This window comes from Anomalospiza imberbis, chromosome 1, assembly GCF_031753505.1.
Source record: "Anomalospiza imberbis isolate Cuckoo-Finch-1a 21T00152 chromosome 1, ASM3175350v1, whole genome shotgun sequence".
Classification (NCBI taxonomy): Eukaryota; Metazoa; Chordata; class Aves; order Passeriformes; family Viduidae; genus Anomalospiza; species Anomalospiza imberbis.
In genome coordinates, this window is record NC_089681.1 from 51,094,407 (window position 1) to 51,111,588 (window position 17,182).

General features: G+C 37.0%; 1 protein-coding gene across 13 annotated transcripts in view; it reads left to right on the top strand.

Moving 5' to 3' along the window:
- The window catches only part of PTPRM (protein tyrosine phosphatase receptor type M), a 445,815-nt gene that overhangs the window by 235,556 nt on the left and 193,077 nt on the right, over positions 1–17,182 (top strand). For all 13 annotated transcript variants that reach the window (XM_068192138.1, XM_068192146.1, XM_068192169.1 and 10 more), the window contains exons 9-11: positions 2,267–2,376; positions 4,645–4,846; positions 8,540–8,642. In XM_068192138.1, coding sequence (XP_068048239.1) covers positions 2,267–2,376; positions 4,645–4,846; positions 8,540–8,642 — 415 coding nt within the window. The remainder of the gene's footprint in view (positions 1–2,266; positions 2,377–4,644; positions 4,847–8,539; positions 8,643–17,182) is intronic.

A 17,182-nucleotide genomic window follows, 5' to 3' on the forward strand; every position in this document is an offset into this window, starting at 1 on the left:
AAAGGAACCTTGTCAAATGACTTGGCATTGCTTTTTGTCACAGATCTGTCCACCTTCCATTTTTATCATCTGAAATCTGAACAGGAATGGATTTGTATTTTCTTCCACATCAATGATAGATTTCCTTAAAACATGATGGAAATATTTCTTGTTAAAACTTCAGCAGTGATGAGCTCCTTTTATAATAAATACTTGAAGTCTGTCATTTAAGCCTATTAAATTATTTAATACATGCTGTATTGGTTTTATGTAGTACTAATTTCTAATCAAAATATATGAGGGAATAAATTAAACAATTTAGGAATATATAGTTACTAATGCAACATTTTCAGCAAAGCATAGCTAACAAAAAGAAATGTTTAATTAGAATTAATTGTGCCGTCATGCTTTAAATTTAATTAGGTTCAATTGTAGGATGACAGCACTAAAGAGCTTATTGTTGTCTGGGATGTTTATGTGTTTTTATCTAAAATTTCTTCTTCCCGTCCCTCTAGAACCTCATGTTATTTCAGAACCTATTAAAAAATAGTGTCACTGTCGGAGAGAATACCTTGAAAAACATTACAATTTTTTAGTATACTGTACATATTCAGTGAGGTATATAAGTCTGAATGTTAAACAACACAGTATACTGACCCAAACAATCATCGTAATTTTTCAAATCATACAATCTTGTTGGTTGCAAGGGACTTCCAGAGCTCATTTAGTCCAACCATCTGCTCACAGAAGATCAGATTGCAGATTGCTCAAGGCCTTGTACAGTTGAGTTTGAGTACATCTCTAGGTGACCTCTGCCAGTGTTTGAACCTGCCATGTATGGCACAGCTGCTCAGGGTTTATGACCTTCAGATAATTTGAGAGGTTACAGTGCTTTGCTCTACTTCCAGCTTATTTACACTATGTTTATTTCCTCTTCCTTTACACATAAATCATTACTCTCATGATTCCAAATGAGTTTTGCCAGTTCTCCTACTTGGAAGCAAGATTTAGTGCCCAGAATTAAGGTTGCCCTAAAGGTGTCATTGTACTGGTGCACACAGGACTGGTAAGCCAGTTCACAGCCTGTGTCCTTGGAGCTTCCACTTGGTAGAGCAAGGAGCTCTCTGGAGAGCTATGGAGTGGTGATCAAAAAGCCTTAAACCTTGTGAACTTCCACAGCAACAGCATGGAACAGTAGGAAGCTCTGTAGCAGAAATATAGAGGAAGTTCTGTACCAGAAGTGCCAAAGGAAGGAGCCACCAAATGTCTTGCTTGCAGATTTTTCTATTCCTTAACCATTTGAGTAAATCTCAGGAAGGGATCTGAGAAGTTATTTCAACCACTGTGCCTTCCACCTTCTTTCTGTGGCAAGTAGAAAATGTTACGTGTATCTTTCTGTTGGATTTTCACATGGAGTTTGTGTCCAAGTGCTAACGCCATAAGGCCGGTTGCTTCACAACAGTCCTGTGTGCATTTTTCAGGATTTTTTTTTTCTTTTTTGCATTACTTTGCCAGTGTTGTTACAAAATAAAATCACGGATATATGTCTACTTGCTTTTTACATTTCTCCTCTAAAAATTATGTTGTCTTGGGGATAAGGCAATGGTTGCAGAACAAATGGGAAACAAAAATAGATACCTGAGAGCAGTTTGCACAGCATTCATCAGAATCTTCTGACATCCCTGACTCTTCACAGGTCGTTCTCCCACATTAAGAGACTTTAAGAAAAATTAATAATCTCAGATTTTTACTTTGACTGTTTCATATTTTTCTTATGTCCATCCTGTTGTAGGTTTTCAGGCCTTCTGTCAGTGAGCATTGCTGTTCAATGCAATATGTGGCTCATCTTTCCAATATAGCTTTTCTGTGAAACTATACCTTGTTATTCAATGCTTGTCCATTTTCATATATGAATGTGTAATATGTTTTCCACTTTGAGAAGTAACACTGTTGATAAGTAGGTATCACAAGTAGATTTTACTTGTTTACTTGTGTTTAGTTGTGCAGATTTTATATTATAAAAAGCTGATTTGTCCTTTTTTAAAATTATCAGTAGAGGTTTACAGGAAATGTGTGATGCTCACTAATTTCTTACAGTGAAGGTGTCACATAATGGCACTGTCTTGTTAAATAAATCGTTCTCCTCCTGAGCTACCCTGACCTTTGCTTCAGTCTTTGGGGAAATTATGGTGGGATGGTTTTTATGCCTCAGCAGTACAAATATTTAAACAGAGCATGTCCTTCTGAGATTTTTCTTAAAACCACTTATTTTTTTTTAATCTGTTAGTCCCGAGTGCTGTGCCACTTGAATCTATTCAAGGAAGTACCTTTGAAGAGAAGATTTTTCTTCAGTGGAGGGAGCCAGCGCAAACATATGGTGTGATTACTTTGTATGAGGTATCTAGAAATTTGCCACGTTTTATGTCTAGTTTTAATTTTCCAAAGCGCATAATCATAAAAAATATGTTTTTACAATTTATGTTAAATTAATTTAATTTTTTTAAAGTAGCCATTTAAAAGTAGATATAATGTAGGAGTGAATTACACAGGATGCATCATGTCCTCAAGTTATCAACTTTAAGAAACCTGCTATATCTAGAACCATGATACAGCATTCTATCTAGTACTCTAGATCAAATATTTAAAAGATTAAAAGACAGATCTTAGCAAATTCCTTAAAAAATTAGAGACGTAAGACAGTGGTTACAGTCAATGTCACATTTAGATAGGCGTCATTATAGGAAGCCTGTTGTAATAGAAACAAGCAAGGCATAATTTTTTAAAATCTAGCTTTTTAAAAATGCAAATTCAACAAAATTGTATGTTGTTAGATGTCTAAAAATCACTTCTTTTTCTCATGTGGAAGCTCTGCCTGAATACCTCTTAGAAAAATTGACAAAAGGCTGCACAGATTAAGCTGTCAGACAGTAATCACTATTAAGCTTCTTACCTGACCTTACTACAAAATTGGTATTGAAATGCTTTGTTTAAAAAAACCCACCTAAATACAGTGTAAAAGAAGAGTTAAATTTAATAGTAACCTATTGATACTGTTTTGAAAACTTCTTTAAGAGGATAAAATGTTATGAAAAAGTATGAATTGATTTTTTGTAAAGCTAACAACTTTCTAGCTACCACGACAATTGCCTGTGTTCAGAGATCAGCGTGTTTTAATGAAGTGTTAATGTTGTTACTGTTGCTAGATTTATGTGCATAGAAACACATGGTGGTGGATCTGGTTTCTACCTAGGAGCATGCCTGTGTGTCTAATTCCACTGCTGAGGAGTACACCCATTCTATCCAGGCAGTTCATCCTTAAATGTGTACACACTCATGACTCCATCCGCTGGATTGAGATAGGGAGATTCATGTGAGCAATATGTTACCTTAATTTCTTTACTGATAAAAGTTCAGACAGTTGGTGGTTTAATCTTCTGTCATCTGATAGAATTAGAAGTGTTAGTTGGGTGCCTTTAAAGGTACTTTGAGTTCAGTTTATGGATGAGGATTTGTAGAGGATATGCCTGTATCTATTGTAATAAGGTTGGGGTTTATCTGAATAGTATGAAAGTTTTTATTACTAATTTTCAGCCCTTCATTGATGTTATATTAGGTGGCTCATATAAAAAATCAATTTCCATTAGGTCAGAGGTTTTAGGAAATTGCAAGTGTTTAAGGTGTGTAACATCAACACTTGGATGTGTCTATGTACTGTATAATGGGTCCTCTTAATTAAAAATATATTGAGTAAGTTTAGCAAAAAGAATGGCAATTATCACTTTATATAATAAGGGTTTGGGAATTACTCACATGAAACTTTAAAAGCAAGAAGGAGGGGTGAATCATTTTTACTTTTCTATTTTTTTAATGGCTTTCATATTTTTAAACAGCTTTCATATTTTTAAATTCTCATTACAGTGCATAGAAATCAGTAATTAATAGAAGTCTGGATCAAGTTTTACTGTGAACTTACATTAACATTTCTAATGAAAACTAAAAATACTGTTTGAATCAAGGAAGGAACTGAGGATACAATATACACTGCATATATTACTTAACATTTATCTTTTCTTTCCTCCAAATGAGAATCTGACCTAGGTACAATATGATAACCTGAAAAAATCCAAATTAGCAATTGTAATAGCTAAGCTTCTGACTAAAATAGAAGCTTTACCCAATTTCTGAAAAATTTGCCTTAAGCTGCCCTTACCATCTTTTACAGATAACCTCATTCAGGGCAAAGTGTAATTATAGTAAAGTCAGCTGGATCTGGGGGGCTGCACACCCTCTTGGTCACTTCTCAGTTTTTACACATTTGTTTTGGTTTTGTTACTGGTGCTGATCAAAACCAACATTAAGATGAATTCAAAATGTGACACTGTTAAAGGCAGCATCTTGAAGGAATTAACGTAAGCCTGAACCCATCCTTTAGAGTTGTAATCTAGCTGCCTCTAAGTCTCTGTATCTATAAAAGTAATAACTCATACAAGTTACGACTCAGTTCCTGTGCCCCTTCCTGGGATTCGGGATTTGAAGAGTATAAGAGAGTAAGATAGCTTATCATAAAATGTCTGACAGTGCATACATCAGAAGGGTTTACTGGATAAAGTTGCAATCTCCGTCCATCTGCTCAAGGCAGTTTATAACTTTCTTATTCTTTTGCAGATCACCTACAAGGCAGTCAGTTCCTTTGACCCAGAAATAGATTTATCCAATCAAAGTGGACGAGTCTCAAAGCTAGGAAATGAAACGCACTATCTCTTTTTCGGACTGTATCCTGGCACGACCTACTCTTTCACCATCAGAGCCAGCACAGCTAAAGGCTTCGGACCTCCAATAACAAATCAGTTCACGACTAAAATATCAGGTACTTGATCAAAGAATATTATTTCCTTATGATAATGAGTTGGGTAATTCTTTTGTTGCTTACTTCTTTAGAATTTAACAAGCCCCAAATTGAAAAGGGAAGAAACACGTTCACACCTGAAGATGTCAAAGTGACATATATTACCTTCCCTGAAGAACTTCCAAGTGCTTAAATATTAGCTAGTATTTTGAAATTCCTGTTCTCAACTGTAACATATCATTCAAGAAACCCCTGTGAATTATGTGTTTGCAGCCAGTGCCAGCTGCAGTTGCAACATTTAGCATAGGGTTTTTTTGGACCTGAAGATGAGGGTTTCATTCAGAGCTTAGTCAGCCTTGACATGATTCTAAATTAGAACAGTAACAGTGCTGGAAAATCTCTTTAATGAGCCATGAACAATCAAGAGTAGAGCAGAGATGCTGTACATCTAAAGCTCGCTTAGAAACTGTAGTTAGCTGCCAGGCTGCCTGTGTTCTAACAGGCATGGGGACGGAAGTGGATAGGAAACTGTATTAGACAAGAACATCAGGACTAGTGATTTTCAGATAACAGCAGCATGACTCTGTCACTTCTGCAGATCCTTGACCAATATTTCAAGCCCTCCCTTGAGGCAGAGGAACTTTTCATTGAGGGGATGCAATAATATTGCATCCTCCAAAATGCTTATGTAATTCATGACAAAATGTTTTGGAAAGTTACGGTTGAAATCCCTTTATTCTTCACTTCTCTACAGTCTGCTTCAGAATTAAACTGGCAGTTCAATAATAAACTAGCCCCTTGATAATATTGATAGAAAATTGCCTTACCTATTTGTGGGCAGCTGGGCTTTCCAGAAAGCATTTGGGTACAAAATCTTCTTTTTCTCTTACTGTCATTCTGTGTTCTTCTCCCCCATCCCTCATTTTCTGTCCTCCCTGGAATGAAAAAAAAAAAAAAAAAAAAAAAAAAGACAAGTGTTTACCAGAAATAGAATGATTTCTCCAATCTTATCATTAGAGAGGACAGTTAATGCAAGGTGGAAATTACTGCCAATGCAGCTGATTGTAGAGAAACAAAAATGTTGTTAATTTTCAACTTAGACAATTAACTTTGCATGGAACATGAAACATAAGTAACACTGATCAGTAAAGATGGAGTTTACTCCTATACCAGGTAGAAATTTTCTCTGTTGAAAATCAATTTCTGACACAGCAAAACTTTATATCAGGATGATGAGACCACCCCTTAATAGAATGAGGAATGGAGACTACTGACTATGGATGAGAATCTGGACATTTGGGAATAGTACTGGATCTTGAATTGTTTTCTAAAATGTTATGTCAGCAACAAAAATTGATGGGAACAGGCATTTCAGGAGTGCTTGAGGGTGAGGGAAACCTCCAAATCTCCATGTGGCGAGGTTCTGCAAACTGTCTTGTCTGCACCCCACTTTCTCATTGCTTCCTCAGTTACTGTACCAACAAGAAGTGTTTATGCCTTGTCCTTAGGTAATTAAAACCAATCTCTGATGAATTTAAAATAGAAACAAAATGTGTGGGTTTTTTTATTAAAATTGAAAAGTTCCAACTGCCATTTTAGCTGTTGAATATGGAACCCTCTTTGCAGTGCTATTGGCTGTGATCTCATTGTCTCCCTGGAAAGCTTTGAGGCCCTTTCATATGGACAGTGCTCTCCATTTTGGACAGATGTGAAATAGAACTTCTGAATATTTCTGGATGAAAGGTTTCACTATTTTTTAGAACAGATTAAGTGCAATTTGACCAATTTTTGCATTTTACTCTGTCTAATTCTGGGCTGCATTTTCTTCTGAATAAAAACCTCCAAATTTCCTGTCAATGGTTTTAAATAGTACTCTTATGTACTGGAAATAGTTGCTATGTTTTATTTTACTATTAAATGAATATTTCGTGTTTTCTCTGTTTATTAATAAGTTCCTCTTTACATGTAGGCAGTGTGGAGGAGGAAAAGTCCTAAAGTAGACAAGGAAAAATGGAGAAGAGAAAAAGTAGCCAGGACTAAAGGTTATGACTGGGAGAACCACAACTCATATCTGGGACAGGAAGACAGTCTTGGTCTCTGTAGGGACAGTAAAATTAGTACGGAGAGCAAGCAGGGACTTAGGGCTCATAAATTAGGAAAATCAAAAGACTTGCTAAGATGCGGGCAGTAGAACAAGGACAAGAAATGACAGCGTACTCAAAAAATGTTCAGAGTTCATACAGCTTTCAGAGATACATTTCCTGTCCATTCTTGTTTTCAGGATGGTCAGGTTGAGAATAGGACATTATATGAACAAGTTCTGAATATTCAAAACTGCAGAGTGTGCCTGAACCTTTTAAAGTAGTGTTTGATAGTATGACTTAAATGGTACCCAAATTACTTAAAATTATTAGTCTTAATAGTTGTGCCTTATATTGAGGATTGTAAACAGAATAAAACCTTCTCAGCGTACAAGGAGGTTTTTGAAGACTAATTTTTTTTTTTATTTGTGAAAAATTTCAAAACTGGTGAATAGCAATGCAAAGCAATGAAGATTTTAATGTTTTCCCAGCAGTCTGAAGAATTGTGGAGTACAGTGCAATTCTTCATGCAGTCCTTACTTGGATATGTAGGGTGCTATGGATAAAGAGAGAGAAATTCATTTGCCTTTCAAGCAGATGTAGATAATACTGGAAAAATGAAAATGACTGGAAAATACACTTGAAAATAATTTCCTAGAGGTTGTTACAATCTGTATGTGAGGCATAATAAACTCTATTGGTATAGTACATGCAAAGTATCCATTAAGATGAAACTGAATGAATTGAGATGAACTAAATCAATCTTTGGAAGAATCTTCTAAGGAAAAGGTCTTCTTCCTCACCAAACATGTTTTCCCTTTCAAGTAGGAATTAGTTTAGCGAAGTTAATTGCCCTGCAGTCAGAAGAGACTGTTGCAATGACCACTTTTTGCTTCTCTAGCCTTTAAATCTGTTAATTGTGCATCACCATTAACAAGTGAGTAATAAGGATACAGCAGCCTGTCAAATAACCAATTAACTGAGTAGTCTTCCCTCTGTTGTAATGATACAAATGTAGTAGATGATAGCAGTGAAGAAAGCAGCAACAATAAAAGGCAGTAACTGAGGCATCATTTGTTTTAATCACAACTATAAATCTTTAATGAAGACAGTTTGCAAAAGTGCTGAGTGGGGCTTCGGACTAAGATAAACTCTTATCTTGGTGGACAATAGACCCAAGACAGTTATAGCACTAGTTAAAATTCCAGGAAAAACAAATTATGAGAGTACATCCTGATACAGCTGTCATACTGAGAAAGCTGGGCTCAGTTTCAAAAACAATAGTCACTTCAGCATGCACATTTGCAGATGCTGTTCTTCAGATAACTTTTCATTTCCAAGTCATGGATTCTCAATAGTTTCTGCAAACTTACTCCCACTAGTATCTGTTTCCTGTCTTGAAACTGGGAGTGAGCTGGTATTTCTTTATTTGGGATTTGTTGGGGTTTTTTTCTTTTCCTGAAGCTATTTAACAGTTGTCTCACACTTGCATTGTAACAGAAAGCATCTTAGACTTGTAGTATGGTCTTAGTGTTTGAAGAAACCTTTAAAACTGCATATTCAAATAAAGATACAGCTCTTGAAAGAAGAAATACAGGAATAATGATTTTATTTGCTTCTTTTCTTATTCTAGCACCCTCTATGCCACCGTATGAACTTGAAACACCTTTGAATCAAACTGACAGCACTGTGACAGTCTTGCTGAAACCTGCACAGAGCAGAGGCGCTCCTGTCAGGTACTGGGTGAAAAATTCTTTATGAAATTAAAAACCAAATTGATGGATTTCTTGAACATATTTTCTGGGGATTTTCTACACAGCAATCAGTGTCTGAATTCATGTCTGTATTAGCTGTAATTAAATTAAATAACTGAAGAAAATGAAAGTGCTTTGATGTTGAGTGTTCATGTATTGTTTAAAGGATTTGATCCAGATGCAAGTGACTTGTTCTTTGAAGATAAGGAACAAAGCCATAGTTCTGTTGTGTGGGTGGCTTCTTTAAGGTAATTGCTTACTGCAGTGTTATAAGTTCAAGGGCATATCACATTTTTTATGCTGAGCTACTGTCTTTAATATTCAGTCTTCTTGTTTACTTCACAGATTTAACGTAATCAACTCTTACTAAGTTAGCCAATTTAAACAGTATGTACTGTAACATTCATAAATTTACATTATTTGACCATGATACCAGAAATAATAATTTAAACAAGCAACCTTTAAAACCGGTGTCTTGGATTCTTCAGTGGTATATAATATCCATTAATGAATTTCCAGTTTTCAGAGGTTCATCTCCCTGCCAGATTCATGGTCCTGCGTAAGTTCTTTATGATTAGTATAAAGGATGCCTGATTTTCAGTGAGGAAGAGAGAGAAGTTGTTAGATTATTTTAATTGAGAACCAATAATGAGCTCTGTACTCACAGCTATAGGATGTTTTTCCATTTGGCCAATTGTGTATCCTCCTTAATTTTTTCATTACTGTAGGAAGTGTTTCCATCTATACTGAATGGTCATCATATATTTTCATACTGATGCTGAAGTTTTTGATAATTTCTGTTCATCTGGGATATACAGATCTGGTATGCTTGTATCTGCATGAAAGAATATGAATGTTCTTTGGGTTTCTTCAGAATATTCATACAGTTCATATAATTAGGAGTTTTTAGTATTAGTTATATATATATTAAATGTACATAGGTCTGCATTTTGGAAATGCTATCCAGTCGTTCATTCAGACATCTTTTTAAAAGGAAAATGTAGCAGAAGTCTGAACCACCCAGGAGAAAAAGCAGTAAATATTAGAGCACATTTAATGAAACTGATGTAGCAGATTGGATAGAAACAGAATTATTTGATATTTGTCTGACTTTATCTCACAAAGCTCTCGTATAGTCCTTCTGAATTCAAGCATCTGGATGAAAATGATGCAAGTTAGAGTCATTGTTTAAACATGAATGTATTAGGCTATTAATAAAAAAATGGTTTCATTCTTTTTATCTACATCGTGAACTAAAGATGATTTGCTCCTATAGCAGTAGTGACATAACAGAAACTTCACTGACACTAGAAAGGAGCTCATTAGGAGATGAAAGTGTGCTAAATATGTGGATGAGTGGTTAGGGAAATAGGAGGAGAGATTTAAAGTGACATGAAGCTATAGAACTGACAGATGAACATAGAGCAGCAAATTTACCGATGTCCTTTGCAACAGGTCTTAAAATAAAATGAAGCCTGACTGCAAACTTAGCATGTAAATGCTGAGTGAAGCAGACTGAAAATGAAAGTTAGAATCTCTTAATACTTCTAACATTTTATAGTACATTCCACTCCCAAGCACACTGCTTGCAAAACATACTCTGCATATGGATTTTATCATCTTAATCTGTATTCATTGGCTGTTGAAAGTTTAGTCATACCTCATTTATCCACACCACTAGGCAAGATGCCTTGTCTATTGATTCTGCTACAGCTACCAGCTTGGTTAATGCAGATATCTGAAACTGCTCTAAACTTTCAGTGTAAAAGACAGTTGTTGTTTTATTGATCAACACATCAACTGTGACACATAAAATTCTTCAGTTCCTGAGATGGAAAAGGAGAGCACAAATTCTGCCATTCACATCAACAAAGCTGATACTTGAGGTCATTCTGAAGTCCAGCTTTTTTTCCTGTGATTAAATTATTTTTCTCTTCTTAAATAAGAAAAATCCTGATATTTTATGCCACTTACAAGCTGCACACAAGTAGCACAACATCAAAGGGGAGAAGGTGTAATGCTGATTGCTTAAATGTTGATTCAGAAAAACAGAGTTTATAGAAATGTTCAGAAAGCTCTGTTTACAATGATTAAATACACCATAATCATGAAGGCCAAATGGCATTCCAGGTTGTTTTAGAATTCATAGGACTGGACATGATTGAAATGTATTTTGTCAGATTTTTAATACAACAAATACTGCTTGCTTTGTCTCCAGTTTCAGGTCTAGCATGTTTTATGGCTGTTGCTGTCTTTGTTTCAAGAAGATTATTTTGGAATTATATATGTTTTAAGCAGTAATGCTTTCAGTAATGATGAATGTATGTACTTCTTTAACAGCTGGCTAAGCTATTTTAACTTTTAGAATTATTGTAATTTGCAAGGCTTAAATGAAACAAAAAATGTTTAATTTAAGATGATCCCTTTGTGGATATTGTGTAATACATGTCTTATTGCACATACTCTCTTTTTTCAGATATTTGAATTTAAGAGTCCGTAAAGTTTTGAAGAATTTGCATAAAAAGCATACAAATGCAAATATATTTTCTATGAGGGCTCTTCAACATCTGTTGAGGGGGGACTCACTCTTCCAAGGCAATACTGTTGGTATATTTTACTTCTCCAGGGCAAGTTAGCCTAAAGTTTAGAAGACTCTGGGGCCAAATTTTCTGCAAATGTATAAATTGGTCAGTGCCATATACTCAACCAAGGAATGCTAATTTATTGCAAAGATCTGACTCATACACAGGAATGATAACTATAATGCTCGGTTACTGTGTGCATTTAGTGCTATTTATACATTCATCTATGTTAGAAAGAACTTTAGATTGTTTGTCACATTGCATTATAAAAGGTTCTTGTGACCTCCTGTGAAAAAAGTTGTCTTGCAAGGTTTTAGCTTCAGCAGGAGAATGAAGTTTACTTTGTTGCACCTATTTCTATTCAGTCTTGCCATGATAGAGGTCAAGTGTTTCCACTTCTTTTATCTGTTTACATAAGCAGCAAAATGTTGTCCCCATACCACCCTCTTCTGCTAATTCTGTGCCACATCCTCAAAAAGTTGTAATAGTAAACATCCCAAAGATTTTGGCTCAGCTAACACTGGAACTACCTGGTGATAGCAAGTCTCTGTGAGGAGCAGACTTGGAAAAAGAGCAAAATGGCTAAGAAGAAGGCAAGACCATCCAGACTCTACTCTGTCTCATGATCTGTTTTTCATACTACATTATTACAGAGTTTGGCTCGGCTGGATTTGCCCCATTAAACTCTTCGGGCCAGTTAATGGCCCATTCAGCCAGCCTTTCTACTCTTACAGACGCCACAGACATTTGGTACTTCCCTCTTCCAGTCTGAAATGAAAGAACAGGATGACCAAATGTGTCAGCTAGCAAATCCCTGTGGATGCAATACTTGGCATTCGAGACACCAAAGTACTTCCTGCTCCGAGTGCTCTGAGTATATGGGATCAGTCCAGCTGCATCTGGGGCTGCAAAGACCAGACACAGTGAGAGGGAGAGAATTGCAGCAATTGTCAGGGAGTATAATTTTAAAATATCTTAAAGAAAACATGCAGAAGGAAGCAAATAAACTTTGAATTATGTAACCTGAAAGCTAAGCATTCTAGAGTGAATGCAATCTGTGTAATCTCCATGCATGCCCTTTATCACCTGTGTGCCCAGCTTCCTCCAATTGCATAAATAAGAACTCTACTGGGAAAATAAAGCAAACATCTCTTTACTTGAAGTGCTTAATTTTGACACATACTTTTAATCTATCTCGAAGAAGTAGCGTTTATTATACTTCAAAAGGCCATAATAAAATTATATTTTGCAGTACAACGGAGATTACCGTAGAAATTTCAAACTACATTTTATCTAAAGCGATAAGCACTCCTTTCTACTACGTCATCAGAGGGACACGAGATTGCCTAAATTTCACAGAAATGTACATTTCTTATTGGCTTATCCAGACCTTTAAAGGCATCATGTAAATAATTGGATCATTGTCACAGCTGGAATGAAGGCTGTCTGCACATGGTCCCTGACACAGGAACAGCATGATTCACAGGAAGTTGAAATGGTGTAAAGAAACCTTTGTCAGCCCAAGTTCAAGGAGTACTTAATTCTCTATGTGGCTTAGCCATTTCAACAGCACTCAGAGTGTAATAATTTTTAAATTAATGACAGGGGACACCTAATTCCTACCCACTGACAGTAGAAGGATGGAGTGAGTTAATCTGAAGGGGTCACCTTGAAATGCAGAGACTCATATGTAATGCAGCAGTTCCCCACGGAACCACCTCATGCTATGCGTGAAGAAGAGGTCACAGTTGCCTTCCCATGTGTGCCACACACATTACAGGGCAGGAGGATTTGTCTTAGGGTCTCATCTCTTTCCTTCAGCATGACTGGTGCTGTGAGGATCAGCCTTCCTCATTTCTGACCATCACCTCTTCTCTGTCGCTTTGTCCACTCCCTTCCTCGTAAGCTGGCAGCAGGCATTGTCACTCTTGTGCCACATAAGTTAGGTCATGCAGCACTGTCCATCTGCTTCCATATGAAGAAATGGAGTCATACGAAGCCTGAGAGAGCTTTTTCAGGATTCTCCAATCTTGAGAGCCTTCCAGAAAAGCCACTGCCTACCTTTATTCTTGAAATGTACTAGCTTTACAAAAATTACTCACTTGGTCAGGAGATCAGCAGATTTTATTTTTTCACTGTTTCACTGACAATCAAAAAAAAAAAAAAAAAACGAAAAAAAACACAAAAAACTAGCAAGCCAGGCAGGTAGGCAGGTTGTTTGGAATCACATGCAGATGTCATGGGAACTCAGAAAGCAGCAAGGTTTCAAACACTCTGAATACCAAAGTTTCAGGATACTTTCAATTACTGTGAAAAGTCCATGAAACACTTGCATTGCTCTTGTGAGTATGTTGTAGCCACAGGCCTGGGCCTCAAAGTTACAATCCACTTCTCAAAGTTCCTGATATCTCTGTCTGAGTTTCTTTGTTGCATAGTAAGAGTGCAGAATTAGTTACTGTGCATGAATTATGAAGGCAGACATCATGAGTATAATTATAAACTCAGGATATGTGAGCAAATGAGTTTTGAAATGGGAGAATGCTGATGGGCACAATAAGTGATGTTAGTGTTCTGTGCAGGCAAAAACATGGCAACAGCACATGCCAATAAGGACATTGCAATATCTGCATTTTTAGCTATATCCTCTCACAATTCCTGCCTTGCATGTTATGTAATGCTAGCATGTTTTTGTAATTTCCCTCTATTCACAGTGGCATTACATGGTAACGCAGTAATGAGAAAAAAGAAAAACCCATGTAGACACAGCTGAGGAGAGAAGTATCAGAACTGTACATTAATCAGCACAATTTGGAAAGCTTCTCAATAAAATGAAGAGTGAACTCTTGCCTTTCAAGAGCTCACAGATAAAGTTGTCTGTATATTAGGTGTATTTATGATAAAGAAATGGGCATGTTGAAATAATGTAACTATACATGTTTAAGTAGCATTATTAACTTACTAATATTCTGGAATGCCATGTTCAAAATACAGCCTTTAAAATTACTTGAGACTACCAGCTCTAACGAGCATGAAGGGAACTCTGATTTGCTTGCTATGAGCATCCTTTCTGTTTCTTAGGGGTCTGTAAACAGAAAGGCCTGAATTGTGTGCTGTAGGGTCAGCTCTTTCCAAATCATAGTTTTACAACCTGTAAGGCAGCCAGTAAAGTTGTTTGAGGATATCTGTGGTAGAGAAGGGATTGTGTTTTATTAATGCCCATAATTGTCACTTCTTTATAGCAACAAGTACAATTATTTACAGCAGAAGGGTCAATTTCTGTTTCATTGAGGGAACAGTGCAGTAATTGCTTATGCTATAAAAATGCTGTAATTCTTTTTTGTTATGCAGTAGAACTTTTCCTTGGATTTTTTACTGTGACTTGAACTAGAATTTATGGTACCTGTTGCCTGGACATGCGTAGTTCAGCTTCACATGTCCTGTTAGCTGCTTCAGAAATTTTCATGGTCCTTTTACTGTGACTTCTCACATAGTCCCTGGGTAAAAGGAGTATTGATCCTTGATTTCTTCAAGTACAAATTTGTCTCACTGAGAACTCAGCATGTAATGACACCTATGTAATTTAGCAATTAATAGAAATTAATCCATAATAAGTAAAGCAAGCTAGAGCAATTGAAGAATAAAAAGAGAGAAAAATATTATTCCATATCTGCAAAGAGATTAATTTCAGTTTCATAACTCACTAATACTTTCTCACAGATTTTGGTTATAATTACAACTTTAAAATTTGCTGCGCTGTTCGGAGGCTCTGCTCTTTTATTTTTAAATTCCTTCTACATGCTGTCCTTAAGTAGGTATCAGTGGAGACCATATATTTGCAAAATCCTTTATGATAGTCTTCTCTATACTGCTTACCTCTCATTCTGACAGCGTGATAGTCCAGTTCATCTATACCAGTTCTTTGTTAACATCCTCTGAAGCACTGGGATTTTCCAATCTCTCTCATGAAGGCTGAAGTCAATCAGCAGTTCAACCAGTGAATCAACTCGTGGAACTCACACCTGTTTTGCTGGCTGTGGATTGCCAACTTAAGTCAGAATTGATAAAACATGTTTTTCTTAAATCTACTTACTAAAATGAACAGCTCAGTCTCTGAGTATTCAGGGAACAGAACGGGGTCATTTCTTCATGATCCCTTTGAGAGGGATGGCTACTCAGTGTTCAGATTAATGTACTTGAGCTCTGACTTCAGGTGTGCATATTTACCAGTGAAATTTGTATGTCCAGTACCATTCTCTCATGCTGAGGCCAACTGGCTAAAACCAGTCTATATTCATACAGCAGAGCTCCCAGGCACTAAGACCCCTTAACAGATTGCCATTTGGGAATGGGCCCTGGTTCATGTCTGGGAATTTTGGGGAGAGTGGTAGCCGGCTGGTGCCACAGCCCTGCTGGGGACCTTTCCAGCAATTTAACAGGGAGGACAGTGTTGCATAAATAGCTTAGATGGATTTTAAGCAGCTCAGTGTTAGCAAGTCTGAGCTACCAACCTGTTCTCAGGTATCATATGTTTCCAATAAAGCAGCAGAAACCTCTAACTAGAAGTACAGAGTTCCTGAAGCTCCTCTCAGGCAAACAAGAGAGCTGAAGTCCATGTTATTTTCTCATGGAACTTTTGGTGTGTTGCAATTTAGATGGTATTTAAATAAAAACAAAAATAATGGACAGAAGAAAGTGAGTCTCCATTTGATTAGACAGGTTTCATCATGTACACTCTCCTGGCTCTCCGATTTTTCTTGTATTTGTGTTTTCATGCTAGGCCAACCTCAGCAGGAGACCACAGTAATGCTGTACAGATGGTTGGGGTGTGAGAGCAGTGTGGTGAAAGCCTCTCACTTTGAAAACAGTATTTAACCCCAGCCTCTGGATTCTGCAAACCTGCTGGAGTTGTTTGGCTATCATGGAGAAGGCGGTGTGAATGTCACATCTCTCCTGAGAGAGCTCAAACACTTGTATCTTAAGCAGATGTAGACCTATACAGTGAAAATCCCAAATAAAGTGTATTTTAGGTCCTTACATGTAATCACCTACTTCTGTCTGAGTTCAGGAAGTTCCTTGATTAGGGGCACTGATCATCCCGTAGAGACAGTGTGAGAGGTACAATCCTAGCTTCATGTCAGAGTAGTCCTCTGGATGTGTTTCTCCCACTGACTGTGTAGGGGGCTCAAATGTCCTTCTGGGTGCTTGCCTTGTGAGAAGGAGGTGTTTAATGTAGGGACCATAGTGAAGGAATTATGAACATCAGTGGAAATTACTGCATTGCATGATTTTTGAAGGAGTACTCAGTTTAAACATACCCTAGTTCAAATGCAGAACAACAGAGCACTCCTTGAAATTGTGAGAAAGAGGTGCTGTTGCTCTGTGCTTACTGAAGTGTGCCAGGGATTTGTTTTCATTTTACTGTGTGCTGTGGAAGGATTAAAGGCTTAGTATGTGGGCCAGCTACGTTTACCCTGGTGGTTGTGGAACAGGATTATGTGGGGGTGTACTTTGTGGAGACATTTCAAAGTAATGTTCTGACAGGATCACATGTATGTTAGTTGTACCCACAATGCTGAGTGACCTAATCTAAATTCTTGTAAAACTGTGGTTAGGAATTGTCAGGCACGTATAACCCATTGCTCTCTCTGGGAGCTTTCACTGTTGACCTTAATGTGTATTATGGATGTGCACTTCCCATATCCTTGTCCGTGTGAAATTACTGTAGCCTATCATCTTACCTCAGTTATTGGTTTTTGTGAAGGTTTGAATCCCATCAGTATTTTTCCTCTCAAATTCTAGATGCCAAAATGAGGTGCCCCAAGTGAAAAGCATGGTGTCACCTTTGGTCTTAGTTCACCCATTTGACTAAATGAGTGCTCAGGTCAGGCTTGCAGGTCATACTGGAAGCCCTGTCTGCTTGGCCCCTGCTAGTGCTGGAGC